The sequence below is a fragment of the Heptranchias perlo genome, chromosome 17, assembly GCF_035084215.1.
Source record: "Heptranchias perlo isolate sHepPer1 chromosome 17, sHepPer1.hap1, whole genome shotgun sequence".
Classification (NCBI taxonomy): domain Eukaryota; kingdom Metazoa; phylum Chordata; class Chondrichthyes; order Hexanchiformes; family Hexanchidae; genus Heptranchias; species Heptranchias perlo.
Window position 1 is genome coordinate 54,610,475 of NC_090341.1, and position 24,356 is coordinate 54,634,830.

A 24,356-nucleotide genomic window follows, 5' to 3' on the forward strand; every position below is an offset into this window, starting at 1 on the left:
CAGTGTAGAGGGAGCTTTACTCTGTATCTAACCCATACTGTACCTGCCCTGGGAGTGTTTGATGGGACAGTGTAGAGGGAGCTTTACTCTGTATCTAGCCCATGCTGTACCTGCCCTGGGAGTGTTTGATGGGACAGTGTAGAGGGAGCTTTACTCTGTATCTAGCCCATGCTGTACCTGCCCTGGGAGTGTTTGATGGGAGAGTGTAGAGGGAGCTTTACTCTGTATCTAGCCCATGCTGTACCTGCCCTGGGAGTGTTTGATGGGACAGTGTAGAGGGAGCTTTACTCTGTATCTAGCCCATGCTGTACCTGCCCTGGGAGTGTTTGATGGGACAGTGTAGAGGGAGTTTTACTCTGTATCTAACCCATGCTGTACCTGCCCTGGGAGTGTTTGATGGGACAGTGTAGAGGGAGCTTTACTCTGTATCTAACCCATGCTGTACCTGCCCTGGGAGTGTTTAATGCTGATAGCAGGTGCCTGTTTGCTGAAGATTGTGGGCAGGTACATTTTCTCTTCAGGGGGGGATTTTAGGGGGAATTAACATAATCACAAACGTGAAATCTTCCATGAATCCGCGCAGTCTGGCAGCTTAACAGAGCGTGATCAGTGATTTATTTTTTTTACAATGAGGAGTATTCCTTGATGTATTTAAGAGTGGTGACCAGGTGCAGATTTATTAATACAGCTGAAATTGGGTTTATCACAAAAAATGAGCATTTTTAATAAGACTTCCTCGAACGGCCACAAACAGACACAATCAGCAGAAACTCGTCATCCTCATAATTTCAACCGGGGGCGTGGCCAGTTTTGTGGGCGGGGCCGGCTTCAATACAATGAATTTTGAACCAGTGCAAAAGATTGCGGAAACTCGAATTACGCTGGATGAATTTACGGCCAGCGTGAATAGAAATTCCTCGATCTTCTGCGCTGATAAAAGCAGTGTAATCGAGTGTAAACTCTGCCCCAGTGTGTGCACTCACCGTTCCTCATCACTGAACAAGGAGTTCTGGCAAAGATTCACAATTAATTTCCTTTAAATTGTTGCTGTGACTAATTTGAGTGTGGTGTGTGGTGTGTGCTGATGTAAAGGTGATTCACTGACTGCAGTGGGTGGATCAATACACTTTGAGTGTTCTCTTTAAATCAATTTCTAAATAAAAATAATCCAGTAATTAGGATGTGATTTAATGTTGCTGCTTCCATCAAATATTAACACGAAACACGTCCCAGTGAATTATCAAAATGGTTTTTTTTGGTTCTTGCTGTCCCCAGTACGGTCCAGCAGGTGGCGCCAATGGACAGGGTAAGAATTAATTTGTTTACGGCACAGCAGCAGCACCTGGTGGTGAGAGGGCGGGATTACAGTTACAGAACCGCCCGATCGCAGGATCAGTGCTTCACTCGAACTGGGCAAGTCTGCCTCTGTCCAAGTGACAGATCTTCACTCTCAGTAATTTCAGTCGCTGAGATCACACCGTCATTGTTCAACCAGAATTTATATGTTTAGTGTTCAGAGAAAGGGTGGATGCTCCTCATCGTGCCTGTGTCAGCTCTTTGAATGATCGATCCAATTAGACCCACTCCCCGGCTCTTTCCCCTGTAGCCCTGCAAATTTTTCCGATTCAAATATTTATCCAATTCCCTTTTTAAAGTTATTATTGAATCTGCTTCCACCGCCCTTTCAGGCAGTGAATTCCAGATCACAACTCACATTTCTCCTCATGACGTCTCTGGTTCTTTTGCCAATTATCTTAAATGTGTGTCCTCTGGTTACTGACCCTCCTGCCACTGGAAACAATTTCTCCCTCTCTACTCTATCAAAACTCTGCATAATTTTGAACACCTCATTCAAATCTCCCCTTAACTTTCTAAGCTCGAAGAAGAACAATCCCATCTTCAAATCAAAAATAAAGAGTTCATTTCTTTCAATGATTTAAACCAATAATTAAAGTTTTGCTGTGTATGGGGTGAGGTTATTAATGTGTCACTGAAGGAGACCGATGTTTGTGCAGGAGCAGAGGGGAATGTTTATGTTTAGAGGACAGTGTGATGTTGAATTCCCAGCACTGTGGCTGCAGTCAGTCCCTCAATCAGCCAGGCCTGGGCTATGGTCATTTGACCAACGGTTCAGATGCAGCTTACTAGAGATTAAACAGTGGGTAAAGGCTTGTCGGGCTGGGATTTATGGACCGGGCTTCAGTGAGAACGACATATGCACCATGGGAAGTAAGGGGAAGGAAAATAAACTTTAATAACCAAAAATAACTGAGAAAAAGGAGGGAAGAACGGCCAAAGAAACTTATTCACCTCAAGGAAATACCAGCAATCCGACTCGTGAGGCAGAGTTAAGAAAATATTTTGCAGTGTAAATAACTGCAAATATCAGGCTTTGCTGAGAGAAGAATAAACTTACCTGCATTTTAAACAGGTAAATGGCCTTGTTAATCTTTGGATCTCTTAGTATCAGTTAAGGTAACATTTTGTCACTGGTCAGTCTTGTGATATATCGATCAGTATATCTGCTGTAAGGAATCTTACAACACCAGGTTATAGTCCAACAATTTTATTTTAAAATCACAAGCTTTCGGAGATTATCTCCTTCGTCAGGTGAAGGGGATAATCTCCGAAAGCTTGTGATTTTAAAATAAAGCTGCTGGACTATAATCTGGTGTTGTAAGATTCCTTACATTTGTCCACCCCAGTCCATCACCGGCATCTCCACATCATATCTGCTGTAATACTGCGATGGATGGACTTTGTCATGTTTAAGCTGCACCAGAACTCTGAGCAATGACACTGCGGCGGATAAGAACAGACGGAGCAGGGAGCTATTAACTCCTCGAGTGGATCCTGCCATAGAGACCCATCAAACCCTGATTACAGCATCTAACACTCTTGTGTATATTATATAACACCTGTATGTGATGAGGTATATCACACCTGTGTATATTATAGAACACCTGTATGTGATGAGGTATATCACTCCTGTGTATATTATATAACATCTGTATGTGATGAGGTATATCACTCCTGTGTATATTATATAACACCTGTATGTGATGAGATATACCATGCCTGTGTATGTGGTAAAGCACAATCTGTATACTTTGTGTATCTGGAGGTTTTATGCACTAATGTTAAGTTTAAAAGCAGGGAATGTTCCAGCTTTTCCCATGGTTGGCAGTAGGATTGTGCTGGATAAGAGTTGGGAATGTGATTTGCTGCGTTTCTTATTCTGTTCCCTGTGGTCCTGTAGCACTGGCAATGGTGTCTCTTAAATCAATAACTTTCTCTCTCACTTATCGTTATACAGAAACCGGGATCATCAAAACCTCGTCCAACCTCGACCTGGATCAGAAACCCGGGCTTGCTGTTAACCTGCTGGTAATTGTAGCTTTTGACGACAGTTACCTGTACAGTTCATCGGCTAATGTCACAGTGTATGTGATGGATGTGAATGATAATGACCCACAGTGCACTCCCCCCATCTTTGTGTAAGTATCAGTAAACACCCAATCACATTACTGGACTAGTGATCCAGAAAACTGGAGTTCAAATCCCCACCGTGGCAGTTTGAGAATTTTAATTCCGTTTTTAAAAAAAATCTGGAAATCAAAAGCTGGTACCAGTGAATGTGACCGTGAGGCTGTCGGATTCTCGTTAATATTGTAACATTCGCGAGCGTAAAACGGGCGAGGGCGAATCGGCCGCCATTGACTTCAATGGGAAAGAGAGTGAGTCTGGGTTTTAGTCGGGTTGCTGGTTCACTCTGGGCTCATTGCGTGCTCCTGGCAATGAGCAGTCTCATCCCCTTCGATGTTCCAACTACTCTTCCTCCAGGAGGGTAGTTTGTGGTTTGAATCTTTTCCTTTCCCGCTGCACTGCGCTGTACTGGCTTCTCGTAATCTCTCGGGCCAGCTCCCGGAATAACAAAACCCTCCAGCTCCCGGAATAACAAAACCCTCCAGCTCCCGGAATAACAAAACCCTCCAACTCCCAGAATAACAAAACCCTCCAGCTCCCGGAATAACAAAACCCTCCAACTCCCAGAATAACAAAACCCTCCAACTCCCGGAATAACAAAACCCTCCAACTCCCGGAATAACAAAACCCTCCAACTCCCGGAATAACAAAACCCTCCAACTCCCAGAATAACAAAACCCTCCAACTCCCGGAATAACAAAACCCTCCAACTCTCAGAATAACAAAACCCTCCAACTCCCAGAATAACAAAACATTCCAACTCCCGGAATAACAAAACCCTCCAACTCCCAGAATAACAAAACCCTCCAACTCCCGGAATAACAAAACCCTCCAACTCTCAGAATAACAAAACCCTCCAACTCCCGGAATAACAAAACCCTCCAACTCTCGGAATAACAAAACCCTCCAACTCCCGGAATAACAAAACCCTCCAACTCCCGGAATAACAAAACCCTCCAGCTCCCAGAATAACAAAACCCTCCAACTCCCGGAATAACAAAACCCTCCAACTCCCGGAATAACAAAACCCTCCAACTCCCAGAATAACAAAACCCTCCAACTCCCGGAATAACAAAACCCTCCAACTCCCGGAATAACCAAACCCTCCAACTCCCGGAATAACCAAACCCTCCAACTCCCAGAATAACAAAACCCTCCAACTCCCAGAATAACAAAACCCTCCAACTCCCAGAATAACAAAACCCTCCAACTCCCGGAATAACCAAACCCTCCAACTCCCGGAATAACCAAACCCTCCAACTCCCGGAATAACAAAACCCTCCAACTCCCAGAATAACAAAACCCTCCAACTCCCAGAATAACAAAACCCTCCAACTCCCAGAATAACAAAACCCTCCAACTCCCGGAATAACAAAACCCTCCAACTCCCGGAATAACCAAACCCTCCAACTCCCGGAATAACCAAACCCTCCAACTCCCGGAATAACAAAACCCTCCAACTCCCGGAATAACCAAACCCTCCAACTCCCAGAATAACAAAACCCTCCAACTCCCGGAATAACAAAACCCTCCAACTCCCGGAATAACCAAACCCTCCAACTCCCAGAATAACAAAACCCTCCAACTCCCAGAATAACAAAACCCTCCAACTCCCAGAATAACAAAACCCTCCAACTCCCAGAATAACAAAACCCTCCAACTCCCAGAATAACAAAACCCTCCAACTCCCAGAATAACAAAACCCTCCAACTCCCAGAATAACCAATCCCTCCAACTCCTGGAATAACAAAACCCTCCAACTCCCAGAATAACAAAACCCTCCAACTCCCAGAATAACAAAACCCTCCAACTCCCAGAATAACCAATCCCTCCAACTCCCAGAATAACAAAACCCTCCAACTCCCAGAATAACAAAACCCTCCAACTCCCAGAATAACAAAACCCTCCAACTCCCAGAATAACAAAACCCTCCAACTCCCAGAATAACAAAACCCTCCAACTCCCAGAATAACAAAACCCTCCAACTCCCAGAATAACCAATCCCTCCAACTCCCAGAATAACAAAACCCTCCAACTCCCAGAATAACAAAACCCTCCAACTCCCGGAATAACAAAACCCTCCAACTCCCAGAATAACCAATCCCTCCAACTCCTGGAATAACAAAACCCTCCAACTCCCAGAATAACAAAACCCTCCAACTCCCAGAATAACAAAACCCTCCAACTCCCAGAATAACAAAACCCTCCAACTCCCAGAATAACAAAACCCTCCAACTCCCGGAATAACGAAACCCTCCAACTCCCGGAATAACCAAACCCTCCAACTCCCGGAATAACCAAACCCTCCAACTCCCAGAATAACAAAACCCTCCAACTCCAGGAATAACAAAACCCTCCAACTCCCGGAATAACAAAACCCTCCAACTCCCAGAATAACAAAACCCTCCAACTCCCGGAATAACAAAACCCTCCAACTCCCTGAATAACCAAACCCTCCAACTCCCAGAATAACAAAACCCTCCAACTCTCGGAATAACAAAACCCTCCAACTCCCAGAATAACAAAACCCTCCAACTCCCGGAATAACAAAACCCTCCAACTCCCAGAATAACAAAACCCTCCAACTCCCGGAATAACAAAACCCTCCAACTCCCAGAATAACAAAACCCTCCAACTCCTGGAATAACAAAACCCTCCAACTCCCAGAATAACAAAACCCTCCAACTCCCAGAATAACAAAACCCTCCAACTCCCTGAATAACCAAACCCTCCAACTCCCAGAATAACAAAACCCTCCAACTCCCAGAATAACCAAACCCTCCAACTCCCGGAATAACCAAACCCTCCAACTCCCAGAATAACAAAACCCTCCAACTCCCAGAATAACAAAACCCTCCAACTCCTGGAATAACAAAACCCTCCAACTCCCAGAATAACAAAACCCTCCAACTCCTGGAATAACAAAACCCTCCAACTCCCAGAATAACAAAACCCTCCAACTCCCGGAATAACCAAACCCTCCAACTCCCGGAATAACAAAACCCTCCAACTCCCGGAATAACAAAACCCTCCAACTCCAGGAATAACAAAACCCTCCAACTCCCGGAATAACCAAACCCTCCAACTCCCAGAATAACCAAACCCTCCAACTCCCGGAATAACAAAACCCTCCAACTCCCGGAATAACAAAACCCTCCAGCTCCCGGAATAACCAAACCCTCCAACTCCCGGAATAACAAAACCCTCCAACTCCCGGAATAACAAAACCCTCCAACTCCCAGAATAACCAAACCCTCCAACTCCCGGAATAACAAAACCCTCCAACTCCCGGAATAACAAAACCCTCCAACTCCCAGAATAACAAAACCCTCCAACTCCCGGAATAACAAAACCCTCCAGCTCCTGGAATAACAAAACCCTCCAGCTCCCGGAATAACAAAACCCTCCAACTCCCAGAATAACAAAACCCTCCAACTCCCGGAATAACAAAACCCTCCAACTCCCGGAATAACAAAACCCTCCAGCTCCCGGAATAACAAAACCCTCCAACTCTCAGAATAACAAAACCCTCCAACTCCCAGAATAACAAAACCCTCCAACTCCCAGAATAACAAAACCCTCCAACTCCCAGAATAACAAAACCCTCCAACTCCCGGAATAACAAAACCCTCCAACTCCCAGAATAACAAAACCCTCCAACTCCCAGAATAACAAAACCCTCCAACTCCCAGAATAACCAAACCCTCCAACTCCCGGAATAAAAAAACCCTCCAACTCCCAGAATAACAAAACCCTCCAACTCCCAGAATAAAAAAACCCTCCAACTCCCGGAATAACAAAACCCTCCAGCTCCCGGAATAAAAAAACCCTCCAACTCCCGGAATAACAAAACCCTCCAGCTCCCGGAATAAAAAAACCCTCCAACTCCCGGAATAACAAAACCCTCCAGCTCCCGGAATAAAAAACCCTCCAACTCCCAGAATAACAAAACCCTCCAACTCCCAGAATAACAAAACCCTCCAACTCCCAGAATAAAAAAACCCTCCAACTCCCGGAATAACAAAACCCTCCAACTCCCGGAATAACAAAACACTCCAACTCCCGGAATAACAAAACCCTCCAACTCCCGGAATAACAAAACCCTCCAACTCCCAGAATAACAAAACCCTCCAACTCCCAGAATAACAAAACCCTCCAACTCCCAGAATAAAAAAACCCTCCAACTCCCGGAATAACAAAACACTCCAACTCCCAGAATAACAAAACCCTCCAACTCCCGGAATAACAAAACCCTCCAACTCCCAGAATAACAAAACCCTCCAACTCCCGGAATAACCAAACCCTCCAACTCCTGGAATAACCAAACCCTCCAGCTCCCGGAATAACAAAACCCTCCAACTCCCGGAATAACCAAACCCTCCAACTCCCGGAATAACAAAACCCTCCAACTCCCAGAATAACCAAACCCTCCAACTCCCAGAATAACCAAACCCTCCAACTCCCGGAATAACAAAACCCTCCAACTCCCGGAATAACAAAACCCTCCAACTCCCAGAATAACAAAACCCTCCAACTCCCGGAATAACCAAACCCTCCAACTCCCGGAATAACAAAACCCTCCAACTCCCAGAATAACAAAACCCTCCAACTCCCGGAATAACCAAACCCTCCAACTCCTGGAATAACCAAACCCTCCAGCTCCCGGAATAACCAAACCCTCCAACTCCCGGAATAACAAAACCCTCCAACTCCCGGAATAACAAAACCCTCCAACTCCCAGAATAACAAAACCCTCCAACTCCCGGAATAACAAAACCCTCCAACTCCCGGAATAACAAAACCCTCCAACTCCCGGAATAACAAAACCCTCCAACTCCCGGAATAACAAAACCCTCCAACTCCCGGAATAACCAATCCCTCCAGCTCCCGGAATAACAAAACCCTCCAACTCCCGGAATAACAAAACCCTCCAACTCCCAGAATAACCAAACCCTCCAACTCCCAGAATAACAAAACCCTCCAGCTCCTGGAATAACAAAACATTCCAACTCCCGGAATAACCAAACCCTCCAACTCCCGGAATAACAAAACCCTCCAACTCCCGGAATAACCAAACCCTCCAACTCCCGGAATAACAAAACCCTCCAACTCCCAGAATAACCAAACCCTCCAACTCCCGGAATAACAAAACCCTCCAACTCCCAGAATAACTAAACCCTCCAACTCCCAGAATAACAAAACCCTCCAACTCCCGGAATAACAAAACCCTCCAACTCCCGGAATAACAAAACCCTCCAACTCCCAGAATAACAAAACCCTCCAACTCCCAGAATAACAAAACCCTCCAACTCTCAGAATAACCAAACCCTCCAACTCCCGGAATAACAAAACCCTCCAACTCCCGGAATAACAAAACCCTCCAACTCCCGGAATAACAAAACCCTCCAACTCCCGGAATAACAAAACCCTCCAACTCCCAGAATAACCAAACCCTCCAACTCCCGGAATAACAAAACCCTCCAACTCCCAGAATAACTAAACCCTCCAACTCCCAGAATAACAAAACCCTCCAACTCCCGGAATAACAAAACCCTCCAACTCCCGGAATAACAAAACCCTCCAACTCCCAGAATAACAAAACCCTCCAACTCCCGGAATAACAAAACCCTCCAACTCCCGGAATAACAAAACCCTCCAAATCCCAGAATAACAAAACCCTCCAACTCCCGGAATAACAAAACCCTCCAACTCCCAGAATAACAAAACCCTCCAACTCCCGGAATAACAAAACCCTCCAACTCCCAGAATAACAAAACCCTCCAACTCCCGGAATAACAAAACCCTCCAACTCCCGGAATAACAAAACCCTCCAGCTCCCGGAATAACAAAACCCTCCAACTCCCAGAATAACAAAACCCTCCAACTCCCGGAATAACAAAACCCTCCATCTCCCGGAATAACAAAACCCTCCAGCTCCCGGAATAACCAAACCCTCCAACTCCCAGAATAACAAAACCCTCCAACTCCCAGAATAACCAAACCCTCCAACTCCCGGAATAACAAAACCCTCCAACTCCCAGAATAACCAAACCCTCCAGCTCCCGGAATAACCAAACCCTCCAACTCCCGGAATAACAAAACCCTCCAACTCTCAGAATAACAAAACCCTCCAACTCCCAGAATAACCAAACCCTCCAACTCCCGGAATAACAAAACCCTCCAACTCTCAGAATAACAAAATCCTCCAGCTCCCGGAATAACAAAACCCTCCAGCTCCTGGAATAACAAAACCCTCCAACTCTCAGAATAACAAAACCCTCCAGCTCCCGGAATAACAAAACCCTCCAGCTCCCGGAATAACAAAACCCTCCAACTCCCTGAATAACAAAACCCTCCAACTCTCAGAATAACCAAACCCTCCAGCTCCCGGAATAACAAAACCCTCCAACTCCCGGAATAACAAAACCCTCCAACTCCCGGAATAACAAAACCCTCCAACTCCCAGAATAACAAAACCCTCCAACTCCCGGAATAACAAAACCCTCCAACTCCCGGAATAACAAAACCCTCCAACTCCCGGAATAACAAAACCCTCCAACTCCCGGAATAACAAAACCCTCCAACTCCCGGAATAACAAAACCCTCCAGCTCCTGGAATAACCAAACCCTCCAACTCCCGGAATAACCAAACCCTCCAACTCCAGGAATAACAAAACCCTCCAACTCCCAGAATAACAAAACCCTCCAACTCCCGGAATAACAAAACCCTCCAGCTCCTGGAATAACAAAACCCTCCAGCTCCCGGAATAACAAAACCCTCCAACTCCCGGAATAACAAAACCCTCCAACTCTCAGAATAACAAAACCCTCCAACTCCCAGAATAACAAAACCCTCCAACTCCCGGAATAACAAAACCCTCCAGCTCCCGGAATAACAAAACCCTCCAACTCTCAGAATAACAAAACCCTCCAACTCCCAGAATAACAAAACCCTCCAACTCCCGGAATAACAAAACCCTCCAACTCCCAGAATAACAAAACCCTCCAACTCCCAGAATAACAAAACCCTCCAACTCCCAGAATAACAAAACCCTCCAACTCCCTGAATAACAAAACCCTCCAACTCCCAGAATAACAAAACCCTCCAACTCCCGGAATAAAAAAACCCTCCAACTCCCAGAATAACAAAACCCTCCAACTCCCAGAATAAAAAAACCCTCCAACTCCCGGAATAACAAAACCCTCCAACTCCCAGAATAACAAAACCCTCCAACTCCCAGAATAACAAAACCCTCCAACTCCCAGAATAAAAAAACCCTCCAACTCCCGGAATAAAAAAACCCTCCAACTCCCGGAATAACAAAACCCTCCAACTCCCAGAATAACAAAACCCTCCAACTCCTGGAATAACAAAACCCTCCAACTCCCAGAATAACAAAACCCTCCAACTCCTGGAATAACAAAACCCTCCAACTCCCAGAATAACAAAACCCTCCAACTCCTGGAATAACAAAACCCTCCAACTCCCAGAATAACAAAATCCTCCAACTCCCGGAATAACAAAACCCTCCAACTCCCAGAATAACAAAACCCTCCAACTCCTGGAATAACAAAACCCTCCAACTCCCGGAATAACAAAACCCTCCAACTCCCAGAATAACAAAACCCTCCAACTCCCAGAATAACAAAACCCTCCAACTCCCGGAATAACAAAACCCTCCAACTCCCGGAATAACCAAACCCTCCAACTCCTGGAATAACCAAACCCTCCAACTCCTGGAATAACAAAACCCTCCAACTCCCGGAATAACAAAACCCTCCAACTCCCGGAATAACAAAACCCTCCAACTCCCGGAATAACAAAACCCTCCAACTCCCGGAATAACCAAACCCTCCAACTCCTGGAATAACCAAACCCTCCAACTCCTGGAATAACAAAACCCTCCAACTCCCAGAATAACAAAACCCTCCAACTCCCGGAATAACCAAACCCTCCAACTCCTGGAATAACCAAACCCTCCAGCTCCCGGAATAACCAAACCCTCCAACTCCCGGAATAACAAAACCCTCCAACTCCCGGAATAACAAAACCCTCCAACTCCCAGAATAACAAAACCCTCCAACTCCCGGAATAACAAAACCCTCCAACTCCCGGAATAACAAAACCCTCCAACTCCCGGAATAACAAAACCCTCCAACTCCCGGAATAACAAAACCCTCCAACTCCCGGAATAACCAATCCCTCCAGCTCCCGGAATAACAAAACCCTCCAACTCCCGGAATAACAAAACCCTCCAACTCCCAGAATAACCAAACCCTCCAACTCCCAGAATAACAAAACCCTCCAGCTCCTGGAATAACAAAACATTCCAACTCCCGGAATAACCAAACCCTCCAACTCCCGGAATAACAAAACCCTCCAACTCCCGGAATAACCAAACCCTCCAACTCCCGGAATAACAAAACCCTCCAACTCCCAGAATAACCAAACCCTCCAACTCCCAGAATAACCAAACCCTCCAACTCCCGGAATAACAAAACCCTCCAACTCCCGGAATAACAAAACCCTCCAACTCCCGGAATAACAAAACCCTCCAACTCCCGGAATAACAAAACCCTCCAACTCCCAGAATAACAAAACCTTCCAACTCCCGGAATAACCATACCCTCCAACTCCCGGAATAACCAAATCCTCCAGCTGCCGGAATAACAAAACCCTCCAACTCCCAGAATAACAAAACCCTCCAACTCCCGGAATAACAAAACCCTCCAACTCCCAGAATAACAAAACCCTCCAACTCCCGGAATAACAAAACCCTCCAGCTCCCGGAATAACAAAACCCTCCAACTCCCAGAATAACAAAACCCTCCAACTCCCGGAATAACAAAACCCTCCAACTCCCGGAATAACAAAACCCTCCAACTCCCAGAATAACAAAACCCTCCAACTCTCAGAATAACCAAACCCTCCAACTCCCAGAATAACCAAACCCTCCAACTCTCGGAATAACAAAACCCTCCAACTCCCAGAATAACAAAACCCTCCAACTCTCAGAATAACAAAACCCTCCAACTCCCAGAATAACAAAACCCTCCAACTCTCAGAATAACCAAACCCTCCAACTCCCAGAATAACAAAACCCTCCAACTCTCAGAATAACAAAACCCTCCAACTCTCAGAATAACAAAACCCTCCAACTCCCAGAATAACAAAACCCTCCAACTCCCAGAATAACAAAACCCTCCAACTCCCAGAATAACAAAACCCTCCAACTCCCAGAATAACAAAACCCTCCAACTCCCGGAATAACAAAACCCTCCAACTCCCAGAATAACAAAACCCTCCAACTCCCAGAATAACAAAACCCTCCAACTCCCGGAATAACAAAACCCTCCAACTCCCGGAATAACAAAACCCTCCAACTCTCAGAATAACCAAACCCTCCAACTCCCAGAATAACAAAACCCTCCAACTCTCAGAATAACCAAACCCTCCAACTCCCAGAATAACAAAACCCTCCAACTCCCGGAATAACAAAACCCTCCAACTCCCAGAATAACAAAACCCTCCAACTCCCGGAATAACAAAACCCTCCAACTCCCGGAATAACCAAACCCTCCAACTCCCAGAATAACAAAACCCTCCAACTCTCGGAATAACCAAACCCTCCAACTCCCGGAATAACAAAACCCTCCAACTCCCAGAATAACAAAACCCTCCAACTCCCGGAATAACAAAACCCTCCAACTCCCAGAATAACAAAACCCTCCAACTCCCGGAATAACAAAACCCTCCAACTCCCAGAATAACCAAACCCTCCAACTCCCAGAATAACAAAACCCTCCAACTCCCGGAATAACAAAACCCTCCAACTCCCAGAATAACAACACCCTCCAACTCCCGGAATAACAAAACCCTCCAACTCCCGGAATAACAAAACCCTCCAACTCTCGGAATAACAAAACCCTCCAACTCCCAGAATAACAAAACCCTCCAACTCCCGGAATAACAAAACCCTCCAACTCCCAGAATAACAAAACCCTCCAACTCTCGGAATAACAAAACCCTCCAGCTCCCGGAATAACAAAACCCTCCAACTCCCAGAATAACAAAACCCTCCAACTCTCGGAATAACAAAACCCTCCAACTCCCAGAATAACAAAACCCTCCAACTCCCGGAATAACAAAACCCTCCAACTCCCAGAATAACAAAACCCTCCAACTCTCGGAATAACCAAACCCTCCAACTCCCAGAATAACAAAACCCTCCAACTCTCGGAATAACAAAACCCTCCAACTCCCAGAATAACAAAACCCTCCAACTCCCGGAATAACCAAACCCTCCAACTCCCAGAATAACAAAACCCTCCAACTCTCAGAATAACCAAACCCTCCAACTCCCAGAATAACCAAACCCTCCAACTCCCAGAATAACCAAACCCTCCAACTCTCAGAATAACCAAACCCTCCAACTCCCTGAATAACAAAACCCTCCAACTCCCGGAATAACCAAACCCTCCAACTCCCAGAATAACAAAACCCTCCAACTCTCAGAATAACCAAACCCTCCAACTCCCAGAATAACCAAACCCTCCAACTCCCAGAATAACCAAACCCTCCAACTCTCAGAATAACCAAACCCTCCAACTCCCTGAATAACAAAACCCTCCAACTCCCGGAATAACAAAACCCTCCAACTCCCGGAATAACAAAACCCTCCAACTCCCGGAATAACAAAACCCTCCAACTCCCTGAATAACAAAACCCTCCAACTCTCGGAATAACAAAACCCTCCAGCTCCCGGAATAACCAAACCCTCCAACTCCCTGAATAACAAAACCCTCCAACTCCCAGAATAACAAAACCCTCCAACTCCCGGAATAACCAAACCCTCCAACTCCCGGAATAACAAAACCCTCCAGCTCCCGGAATAACCAAACCCTCCAACTCCCAGAATAACAAAACCCTCCAACTCCCGGAATAACAAAACCCTCCAACTCCCAGAATAACAAAACCCTCCAACTCCCAGAATAACAAAACCCTCCAACTCTCGGAATAACCAAACCCTCCAGCTCCCGGAATAACAAAACCCTCCAACTCCCAGAATAACAAAACCCTCCAGCTCCCGGAATAACAAAACCCTCCAACTCCCAGAATAACAAAACCCTCCAACTCCCAGAATAACAAAACCCTCCAACTCCCGGAATAACCAAACCCTCCAACTCCCAGAATAACAAAACCCTCCAACTCCCAGAATAACAAAACCCTCCAACTCCCAGAATAAAAAAACCCTCCAACTCCCGGAATAACAAAACCCTCCAACTCCCGGAATAACAAAACCCTCCAACTCCCAGAATAAAAAAACCCTCCAACTCTCGGAATAACAAAACCCTCCAACTCCCGGAATAACAAAACCCTCCAACTCTCGGAATAACAAAACCCTCCAACTCCCAGAATAAAAAAACCCTCCAACTCCCGGAATAACAAAACCCTCCAACTCCCAGAATAACAAAACCCTCCAACTCCCAGAATAAAAAAACCCTCCAACTCTCGGAATAACAAAACCCTCCAACTCCCGGAATAACAAAACCCTCCAACTCTCGGAATAACAAAACCCTCCAACTCCCAGAATAACAAAACCCTCCAACTCCCGGAATAACCAAACCCTCCAACTCCCAGAATAACAAAACCCTCCAACTCCCAGAATAACAAAACCCTCCAACTCCCAGAATAACAAAACCCTCCAACTCCCAGAATAACAAAACCCTCCAACTCTCAGAATAACCAAACCCTCCAACTCCCTGAATAACAAAACCCTCCAACTCCCTGAATAACAAAACCCTCCAACTCTCGGAATAACCAAACCCTCCAACTCCCGGAATAACAAAACCCTCCAACTCCCGGAATAACAAAACCCTCCAACTCCCGGAATAACAAAACCCTCCAACTCCCGGAATAACCAAACCCTCCAACTCCAGGAATAACAAAACATTCCAACTCCAGGAATAACAAAACCCTCCAACTCCAGGAATAACAAAACCCTCCAACTCCCGGAATAACCAAACCCTCCAACTCCCGGAATAACAAAACCCTCCAACTCCCAGAATAACAAAACCCTCCAACTCCCAGAATAACAAAACCCTCCAACTCTCGGAATAACAAAACCCTCCAACTCCCAGAATAACAAAACCCTCCAACTCCCGGAATAACAAAACCCTCCACCTCCCGGAATAACAAAACCCTCCAACTCCCGGAATAACCAAACCCTCCAACTCCAGGAATAACAAAACCCTCCAACTCCAGGAATAACAAAACATTCCAACTCCAGGAATAACAAAACCCTCCAACTCCCGGAATAACAAAACCCTCCAACTCCCTGAAATACAAAACCCTCCAACTCCCGGAATAACAAAACCCTCCAACTCCCGGAATAACAAAACCCTCCAACTCCAGGAATAACAAAACATTCCAACTCCAGGAATAACAAAACCCTCCAACTCCAGGAATAACAAAAACTTCCAACTCCCGGAATAACCAAACCCTCCAACTCCCGGAATAACAAAACCCTCCAACTCCCAGAATAACAAAATCCTCCAACTCCCGGAATAACAAAACCCTCCAACTCCCAGAATAACAAAACCCTCCAACTCCTGGAATAACAAAACCCTCCAGCTCCTGGAATAACAAAACCCTCCAACTCCCGGAATAACCAAACCCTCCAACTCCCGGAATAACAAAACCCTCCAGCTCCTGGAATAACAAAACATTCCAACTCCCGGAATAACCAAACCCTCCAACTCCCGGAATAACAAAACCCTCCAACTCCCGGAATAACAAAACCCTCCAACTCCCGGAATAACAAAACCCTCCAACTCCCGGAATAACAAAACCCTCCAACTCCCGGAATAACAAAACCCTCCAACTCCCGGAATAACAAAACCCTCCAGCTCCTGGAATAACAAAACATTCCAACTCCCGGAATAACAAAACCCTCCAACTCCCAGAATAACAAAACCCTCCAACTCCCGGAATAACAAAACCCTCCAACTCCCAGAATAACAAAACCCTCCAACTCCCAGAATAACAAAACCCTCCAACTCCCAGAATAACCAAACCCTCCAACTCCCAGAATAACAAAACCCTCCAACTCCCAGAATAACAAAACCCTCCAACTCCCAGAATAACAAAACCCTCCAACTCCCAGAATAACAAAACCCTCCAACTCCCAGAATAACAAAACCCTCCAACTCCCAGAATAACCAAACCCTCCAACTCCCGGAATAACAAAACCCTCCAACTCCCGGAATAACCAAACCCTCCAACTCCAGGAATAACAAAACATTCCAACTCCAGGAATAACAAAACCCTCCAACTCCAGGAATAACAAAACCCTCCAACTCCCGGAATAACCAAACCCTCCAACTCCCGGAATAACAAAACCCTCCAACTCCCAGAATAACAAAACCCTCCAACTCCCGGAATAACCAAACCCTCCAACTCCCAGAATAACAAAACCCTCCAACTCCCAGAATAACAAAACCCTCCAACTCCCAGAATAACAAAACATTCCAACTCCAGGAATAACAAAACCCTCCAACTCCAGGAATAACAAAACCCTCCAACTCCCGGAATAACCAAACCCTCCAACTCCCGGAATAACAAAACCCTCCAACTCCCAGAATAACAAAACCCTCCAACTCCCGGAATAACCAAACCCTCCAACTCCCGGAATAACAAAACCCTCCAACTCCCAGAATAACAAAACCCTCCAACTCCCAGAATAACAAAACCCTCCAACTCCCAGAATAACAAAACCCTCCAACTCCCGGAATAACCAAACCCTCCAACTCCAGGAATAACAAAACCCTCCAACTCCCGGAATAACAAAACATTCCAACTCCCGGAATAACCAAACCCTCCAACTCCAGGAATAACAAAACCCTCCAACTCCAGGAATAACAAAACATTCCAACTCCAGGAATAACAAAACCCTCCAACTCCAGGAATAACAAAACCCTCCAACTCCCGGAATAACCAAACCCTCCAACTCCCGGAATAACAAAACCCTCCAACTCCCAGAATAACAAAACCCTCCAACTCCCAGAATAACAAAACCCTCCAACTCCCGGAATAACCAAACCCTCCAACTCCCAGAATAACAAAACCCTCCAACTCCCAGAATAACAAAACCCTCCAACTCCCGGAATAACCAAACCCTCCAACTCCCGGAATAACAAAACCCTCCAACTCCCGGAATAACAAAACCCTCCAACTCCCGGAATAACAAAACCCTCCAACTCCCAGAATAACAAAACCCTCCAACTCCCGGAATAACAAAACCCTCCAACTCCCGGAATAACAAAACCCTCCAACTCCCAGAATAACAAAACCCTCCAACTCCCGGAATAACCAAACCCTCCAACTCCAGGAATAACAAAACCCTCCAACTCCCGGAATAACAAAACATTCCAACTCCCGGAATAACCAAACCCTCCAACTCCCGGAAAAACAAAACCCTCCAACTCCCGGAATAACCAAACCCTCCAGCTCCTGGAATAACAAAACCCTCCAACTCCCGGAATAACAAAACCCTCCAACTCCCAGAATAACAAAACCCTCCAACTCCCGGAATAACAAAACACTCCAACTCCCAGAATAACAAAACCCTCCAACTCCCGGAATAACCAAACCCTCCAACTCCCGGAATAAACAAACCCTCCAACTCCCGGAATAACAAAATCCTCCAACTCCTGGAATAACCAAACCCTCCAACTCCCGGAATAAACAAACCCTCCAACTCCCGGAATAACCAAACCCTCCAACTCCCGGAATAACAAAACCCTCCAACTCCCGGAATAACCAAACCCTCCAACTCCCGGAATAACAAAACCCTCCAACTCCCAGAATAACAAAACCCTCCAACTCCCAGAATAACAAAACCCTCCAACTCCTGGAATAACCAAACCCTCCAACTCCCAGAATAACAAAACCCTCCAACTCCCAGAATAACAAAACCCTCCAACTCCCAGAATAACAAAACCCTCCAACTCCCAGAATAACAAAACCCTCCAACTCCTGGAATAACCAAACCCTCCAACTCCCGGAATAACAAAACCCTCCAACTCCCGGAATAACAAAACCCTCCAACTCCTGGAAAAACAAAACCCTCCAACTCCCAGAATAACAAAACCCTCCAACTCCCGGAATAACAAAACCCTCCAACTCCCGGAATAACAAAACCCTCCAACTCCCAGAATAACAAAACCCTCCAACTCCTGGAATAACCAAACCCTCCAACTCCCGGAATAACAAAACCCTCCAACTCCCGGAATAACAAAACCCTCCAACTCCCGGAATAACAAAACCCTCCAACTCCCGGAATAACAAAACCCTCCAACTCCCAGAATAACAAAACCCTCCAACTCCTGGAATAACCAAACCCTCCAACTCCCGGAATAACAAAACCCTCCAACTCCCGGAATAACAAAACCCTCCAACTCCTGGAAAAACAAAACCCTCCAACTCCCTGAATAACCAAACCCTCCAACTCCCTGAATAACAAAACCCTCCAACTCCTGGAAAAACAAAACCCTCCAACTCCCTGAATAACAAAACCCTCCAACTCCCGGAATAACAAAACCCTCCAACTCCTGGAAAAACAAAACCCTCCAACTCCCTGAATAACAAAACCCTCCAACTCCCAGAATAACAAAACCCTCCAACTCCCAGAATAACAAAACCCTCCAACTCCCAGAATAACCAAACCCTCCAACTCCCTGAATAACAAAACCCTCCAACTCCCGGAATAACAAAACCCTCCAACTCCCTGAATAACAAAACCCTCCAACTCCCAGAATAACAAATCCCTCCAACTCCAGGAATAACCAAACCCTCCAACTCCCAGAATAACAAAACCCTCCAACTCCCGGAATAACAAAACCCTCCAACTCTCAGAATAACCAAACCCTCCAACTCCCAGAATAACAAAACCCTCCAGCTCCCGGAATAACCAAACCCTCCAACTCCCTGAATAACAAAACCCTCCAACTCCAGGAATAACAAAACCCTCCAACTCCCAGAATAACAAAACCCTCCAACTCCCGGAATAACCAAACCCTCCAACTCCCGGAATAACAAAACCCTCCAGCTGCCGGAATAACAAAACCCTCCAACTCCCAGAATAGCAAAATCCTCCAACTCCCAGAATAACAAAACCCTCCAACTCTCGGAATAACAAAACCCTCCAACTCCCGGAATAACCAAACCCTCCAACTCCCGGAATAACCAAACCCTCCAACTCCAGGAATAACAAAACCCTCCAACTCCAGGAATAACAAAACATTCCAACTCCAGGAATAACAAAACCGTCCACCTCCCGGAATAACAAAACCCTCCAACTCCCGGAATAACCAAACCCTCCAACTCCAGGAATAACAAAACCCTCCAACTCCAGGAATAACAAAACATTCCAACTCCAGGAATAACAAAACCCTCCAACTCCAGGAATAACAAAAACTTCCAACTCCCGGAATAACCAAACCCTCCAACTCCCGGAATAACCAAACCCTCCAACTCCCAGAATAACAAAATCCTCCAACTCCCAGAATAACAAAATCCTCCAACTCCCAGAATAACAAAATCCTCCAACTCCCAGAATAACAAAACCCTCCAACTCCAGGAATAACCAAACCCTCCAACTCCAGGAATAACAAAACCCTCCAGCTCCTGGAATAACAAAACATTCCAACTCCCGGAATAACCAAACCCTCCAACTCCCGGAATAACAAAACCCTCCAGCTCCTGGAATAACAAAACATTCCAACTCCCGGAATAACCAAACCCTCCAACTCCCGGAATAACAAAACCCTCCAACTCCCGGAATAACAAAACCCTCCAGCTCCTGGAATAACAAAACATTCCAACTCCCGGAATAACCAAACCCTCCAACTCCCGGAATAACAAAACCCTCCAACTCCCGGAATAACAAAACCCTCCAACTCCCGGAATAACAAAACCCTCCAACTCCCGGAATAACAAAACCCTCCAACTCCCGGAATAACAAAACCCTCCAACTCCCGGAATAACAAAACCCTCCAACTCCCAGAATAACAAAACCTTCCAACTCCCGGAATAACCATACCCTCCAACTCCCGGAATAACCAAATCCTCCAGCTCCCGGAATAACAAAACCCTCCAACTCCCAGAATAACAAAACCCTCCAACTCCCGGAATAACAAAACCCTCCAACTCCCAGAATAACAAAACCCTCCAACTCCCAGAATAACAAAACCCTCCAACTCTCGGAACAACCAAACCATCCAGCTCCCGGAATAACAAAACCCTCCAACTCCCAGAATAACAAAACCCTCCAACTCCCGGAATAACAAAACCCTCCAACTCCCAGAATAACAAAACCCTCCAACTCCCAGAATAACAAAACCCTCCAACTCCCAGAATAACAAAACCCTCCAACTCCCGGAATAACAAAACCCTCCAACTCCCAGAATAACAAAACCCTCCAACTCTCGGAATAACAAAACCCTCCAACTCACAGAATAACAAAACCCTCCAACTCCCGGAATAACCAAACCCTCCAACTCCCAGAATAACAAAACCCTCCAACTCTCAGAATAACCAAACCCTCCAACTCCCTGAATAACAAAACCCTCCAACTCCCGGAATAACAAAACCCTCCAACTCTCGGAATAACCAAACCCTCCAACTCCCTGAATAACAAAACCCTCCAACTCTCGGAATAACCAAACCCTCCAACTCCCGGAATAACAAAACCCTCCAACTCCCGGAATAACAAAACCCTCCAACTCCCGGAATAACAAAACCCTCCAACTCCCGGAATAACCAAACCCTCCAACTCCAGGAATAACAAAACATTCCAACTCCAGGAATAACAAAACCTTCCAACTCCAGGAATAACAAAACCCTCCAACTCCCGGAATAACCAAACCCTCCAACTCCCGGAATAACAAAACCCTCCAACTCCCAGAATAACAAAACCCTCCAACTCCCGGAATAACCAAACCCTCCAACTCCCGGAATAACAAAACCCTCCAACTCCCGGAATAACAAAACCCTCCAACTCCCGGAATAACAAAACCCTCCAACTCCCGTAATAACAAAACCCTCCAACTCCCAGAATAACAAAACCCTCCAACTCCCAGAATAACAAAACCCTCCAACTCCAGGAATAACCAAACCCTCCAACTCCAGGAATAACAAAACCCTCCAACTCCCGGAATAACAAAACATTCCAACTCCCGGAATAACCAAACCCTCCAACTCCCGGAAAAACAAAACCCTCCAACTCCCGGAATAACAAAACCCTCCAACTCCCGGAATAACCAAACCCTCCAACTCCCGGAATAACAAAACCCTCCAACTCCCGGAATAACAAAACCCTCCAACTCCCGGAATAACAAAACCCTCCAACTCCCGGAATACCCAAACCCTCCAGCTCCTGGAATAACAAAACCCTCCAACTCCCGGAATAACAAAACCCTCCAACTCCCAGAATAACAAAACCCTCCAACTCCCGGAATAACAAAACACTCCAACTCCCAGAATAACAAAACCCTCCAACTCCCGGAATAACCAAACCCTCCAACTCCCGGAATAAACAAACCCTCCAACTCCCGGAATAACAAAACCCTCCAACTCCCGGAATAACCAAACCCTCCAACTCCCGGAATAACAAAACCCTCCAGCTTCCTGAATAACAAAACCCTCCAACTCCCGGAATAACCAAACCCTCCAACTCCCGGAATAACAAAACCCTCCAACTCCCAGAATAACAAAACCCTCCAACTCCTGGAATAACCAAACCCTCCAACTCCCAGAATAACAAAACCCTCCAACTCCCAGAATAACAAAACCCTCCAACTCCCAGAATAACAAAACCCTCCAACTCCTGGAATAACCAAACCCTCCAACTCCCAGAATAACAAAACCCTCCAACTCCCAGAATAACAAAACCCTCCAACTCCCAGAATAACAAAAACCTCCAACTCCAGGAATAACCAAACCCTCCAACTCCAGGAATAACAAAACCCTCCAACTCCCGGAATAACAAAACATTCCAACTCCCGGAATAACCAAACCCTCCAACTCCCGGAATAACAAAACCCTCCAACTCCCGGAATAACAAAACCCTCCAACTCCCGGAATAACCAAACCCTCCAACTCCCGGAATAACAAAACCCTCCAACTCCCGGAATATCACAACCCTCCAACTCCCGGAATAACAAAACCCTCCAACTCCCGGAATAACCAAACCCTCCAGCTCCTGGAATAACAAAACCCTCCAACTCCCGGAATAACAAAACCCTCCAACTCCCAGAATAACAAAACCCTCCAACTCCCGGAATAACAAAACACTCCAACTCCCAGAATAACAAAACCCTCCAACTCCCGGAATAACCAAACCCTCCAACTCCCGGAATAAACAAACCCTCCAACTCCCGGAATAACTAAACCCTCCAACTCCCGGAATAACCAAACCCTCCAACTCCCGGAATAACAAAACCCTCCAGCTTCCTGAATAACAAAACCCTCCAACTCCCGGAATAACCAAACCCTCCAACTCCCGGAATAACAAAACCCTACAACTCCCAGAATAACAAAACCCTCCAACTCCTGGAATAACCAATCCCTCCAACTCCCAGAATAACAAAACCCTCCAGCTCCAGGAATAACCAAACCCTCCAACTCCCAGAATAACAAAACCCTCCAACTCCCGGAATAACCAAACCCTCCAACTCCCGGAATAACAAAACCCTCCAACTCCCGGAATAACAAAACCCTCCAACTCCTGGAATAACCAAACCCTCCAACTCCCAGAATAACAAAACCCTCCAACTCCCGGAATAACCAAACCCTCCAACTCCCGGAATAACAAAACCCTCCAACTCCCGGAATAACAAAACCCTCTAACTCCTGGAATAACCAAACCCTCCAACTCCCAGAATAACTAAACCCTCCAACTCCCAGAATAACAAAACCCTCCAACTCCCAGAATAACAAAACCCTCCAACTCCCGGAATCACAAAACCCTCCAACTCCCGGAATAACCAATCCCTCCAACTCCCAGAATAACCAAACCCTCCAACTCCCGGAATAACAAAACCCTCCAACTCCCGGAATCACTAAACCCTCCAACTCCCGGAATAACCAATCCCTCCAACTCCCAGAATAACCAAACCCTCCAACTCCCGGAATAACCAAACCCTCCAACTCCTGGAATAACAAAACCCTCCAACTCCCGGAATAACCAAACCCTCCAACTCCCAGAATAACCAATCCCTCCAACTCCAGGAATAACAAAACCCTCCAACTCCCAGAATAACCAAACCCTCCAACTCCCAGAATAACCAATCCCTCCAACTCCCAGAATAACCAATCCCTCCAACTCCAGGAATAACAAAACCCTCCAACTCCCAGAATAACAAAACCCTCCAACTCCCGGAATAACCAAACCCTCCAACTCCCGGAATAACAAAACCCTCCAGCTGCCGGAATAACAAAACCCTCCAACTCCCAGAATAGCAAAATCCTCCAACTCCCAGAATAACAAAACCCTCCAACTCTCGGAATAACAAAACCCTCCAACTCCCGGAATAACCAAACCCTCCAACTCCCGGAATAACCAAACCCTCCAACTCCAGGAATAACAAAACCCTCCAACTCCAGGAATAACAAAACATTCCAACTCCAGGAATAACAAAACCGTCCACCTCCCGGAATAACAAAACCCTCCAACTCCCGGAATAACCAAACCCTCCAACTCCAGGAATAACAAAACCCTCCAACTCCAGGAATAACAAAACATTCCAACTCCAGGAATAACAAAACCCTCCAACTCCAGGAATAACAAAAACTTCCAACTCCCGGAATA

General features: G+C 46.0%; 1 protein-coding gene across 1 annotated transcript in view; it reads left to right on the forward strand.

The window, feature by feature from the left end:
* The window catches only part of LOC137333938 (cadherin-related family member 4-like), a 223,632-nt gene that overhangs the window by 72,569 nt on the left and 126,707 nt on the right, over nt 1-24,356 (forward strand). The window contains exon 10 of the mRNA XM_067998290.1: nt 3,317-3,497. Within this exon, the coding sequence (XP_067854391.1) occupies nt 3,317-3,497 (181 nt within the window). The remainder of the gene's footprint in view (nt 1-3,316; nt 3,498-24,356) is intronic.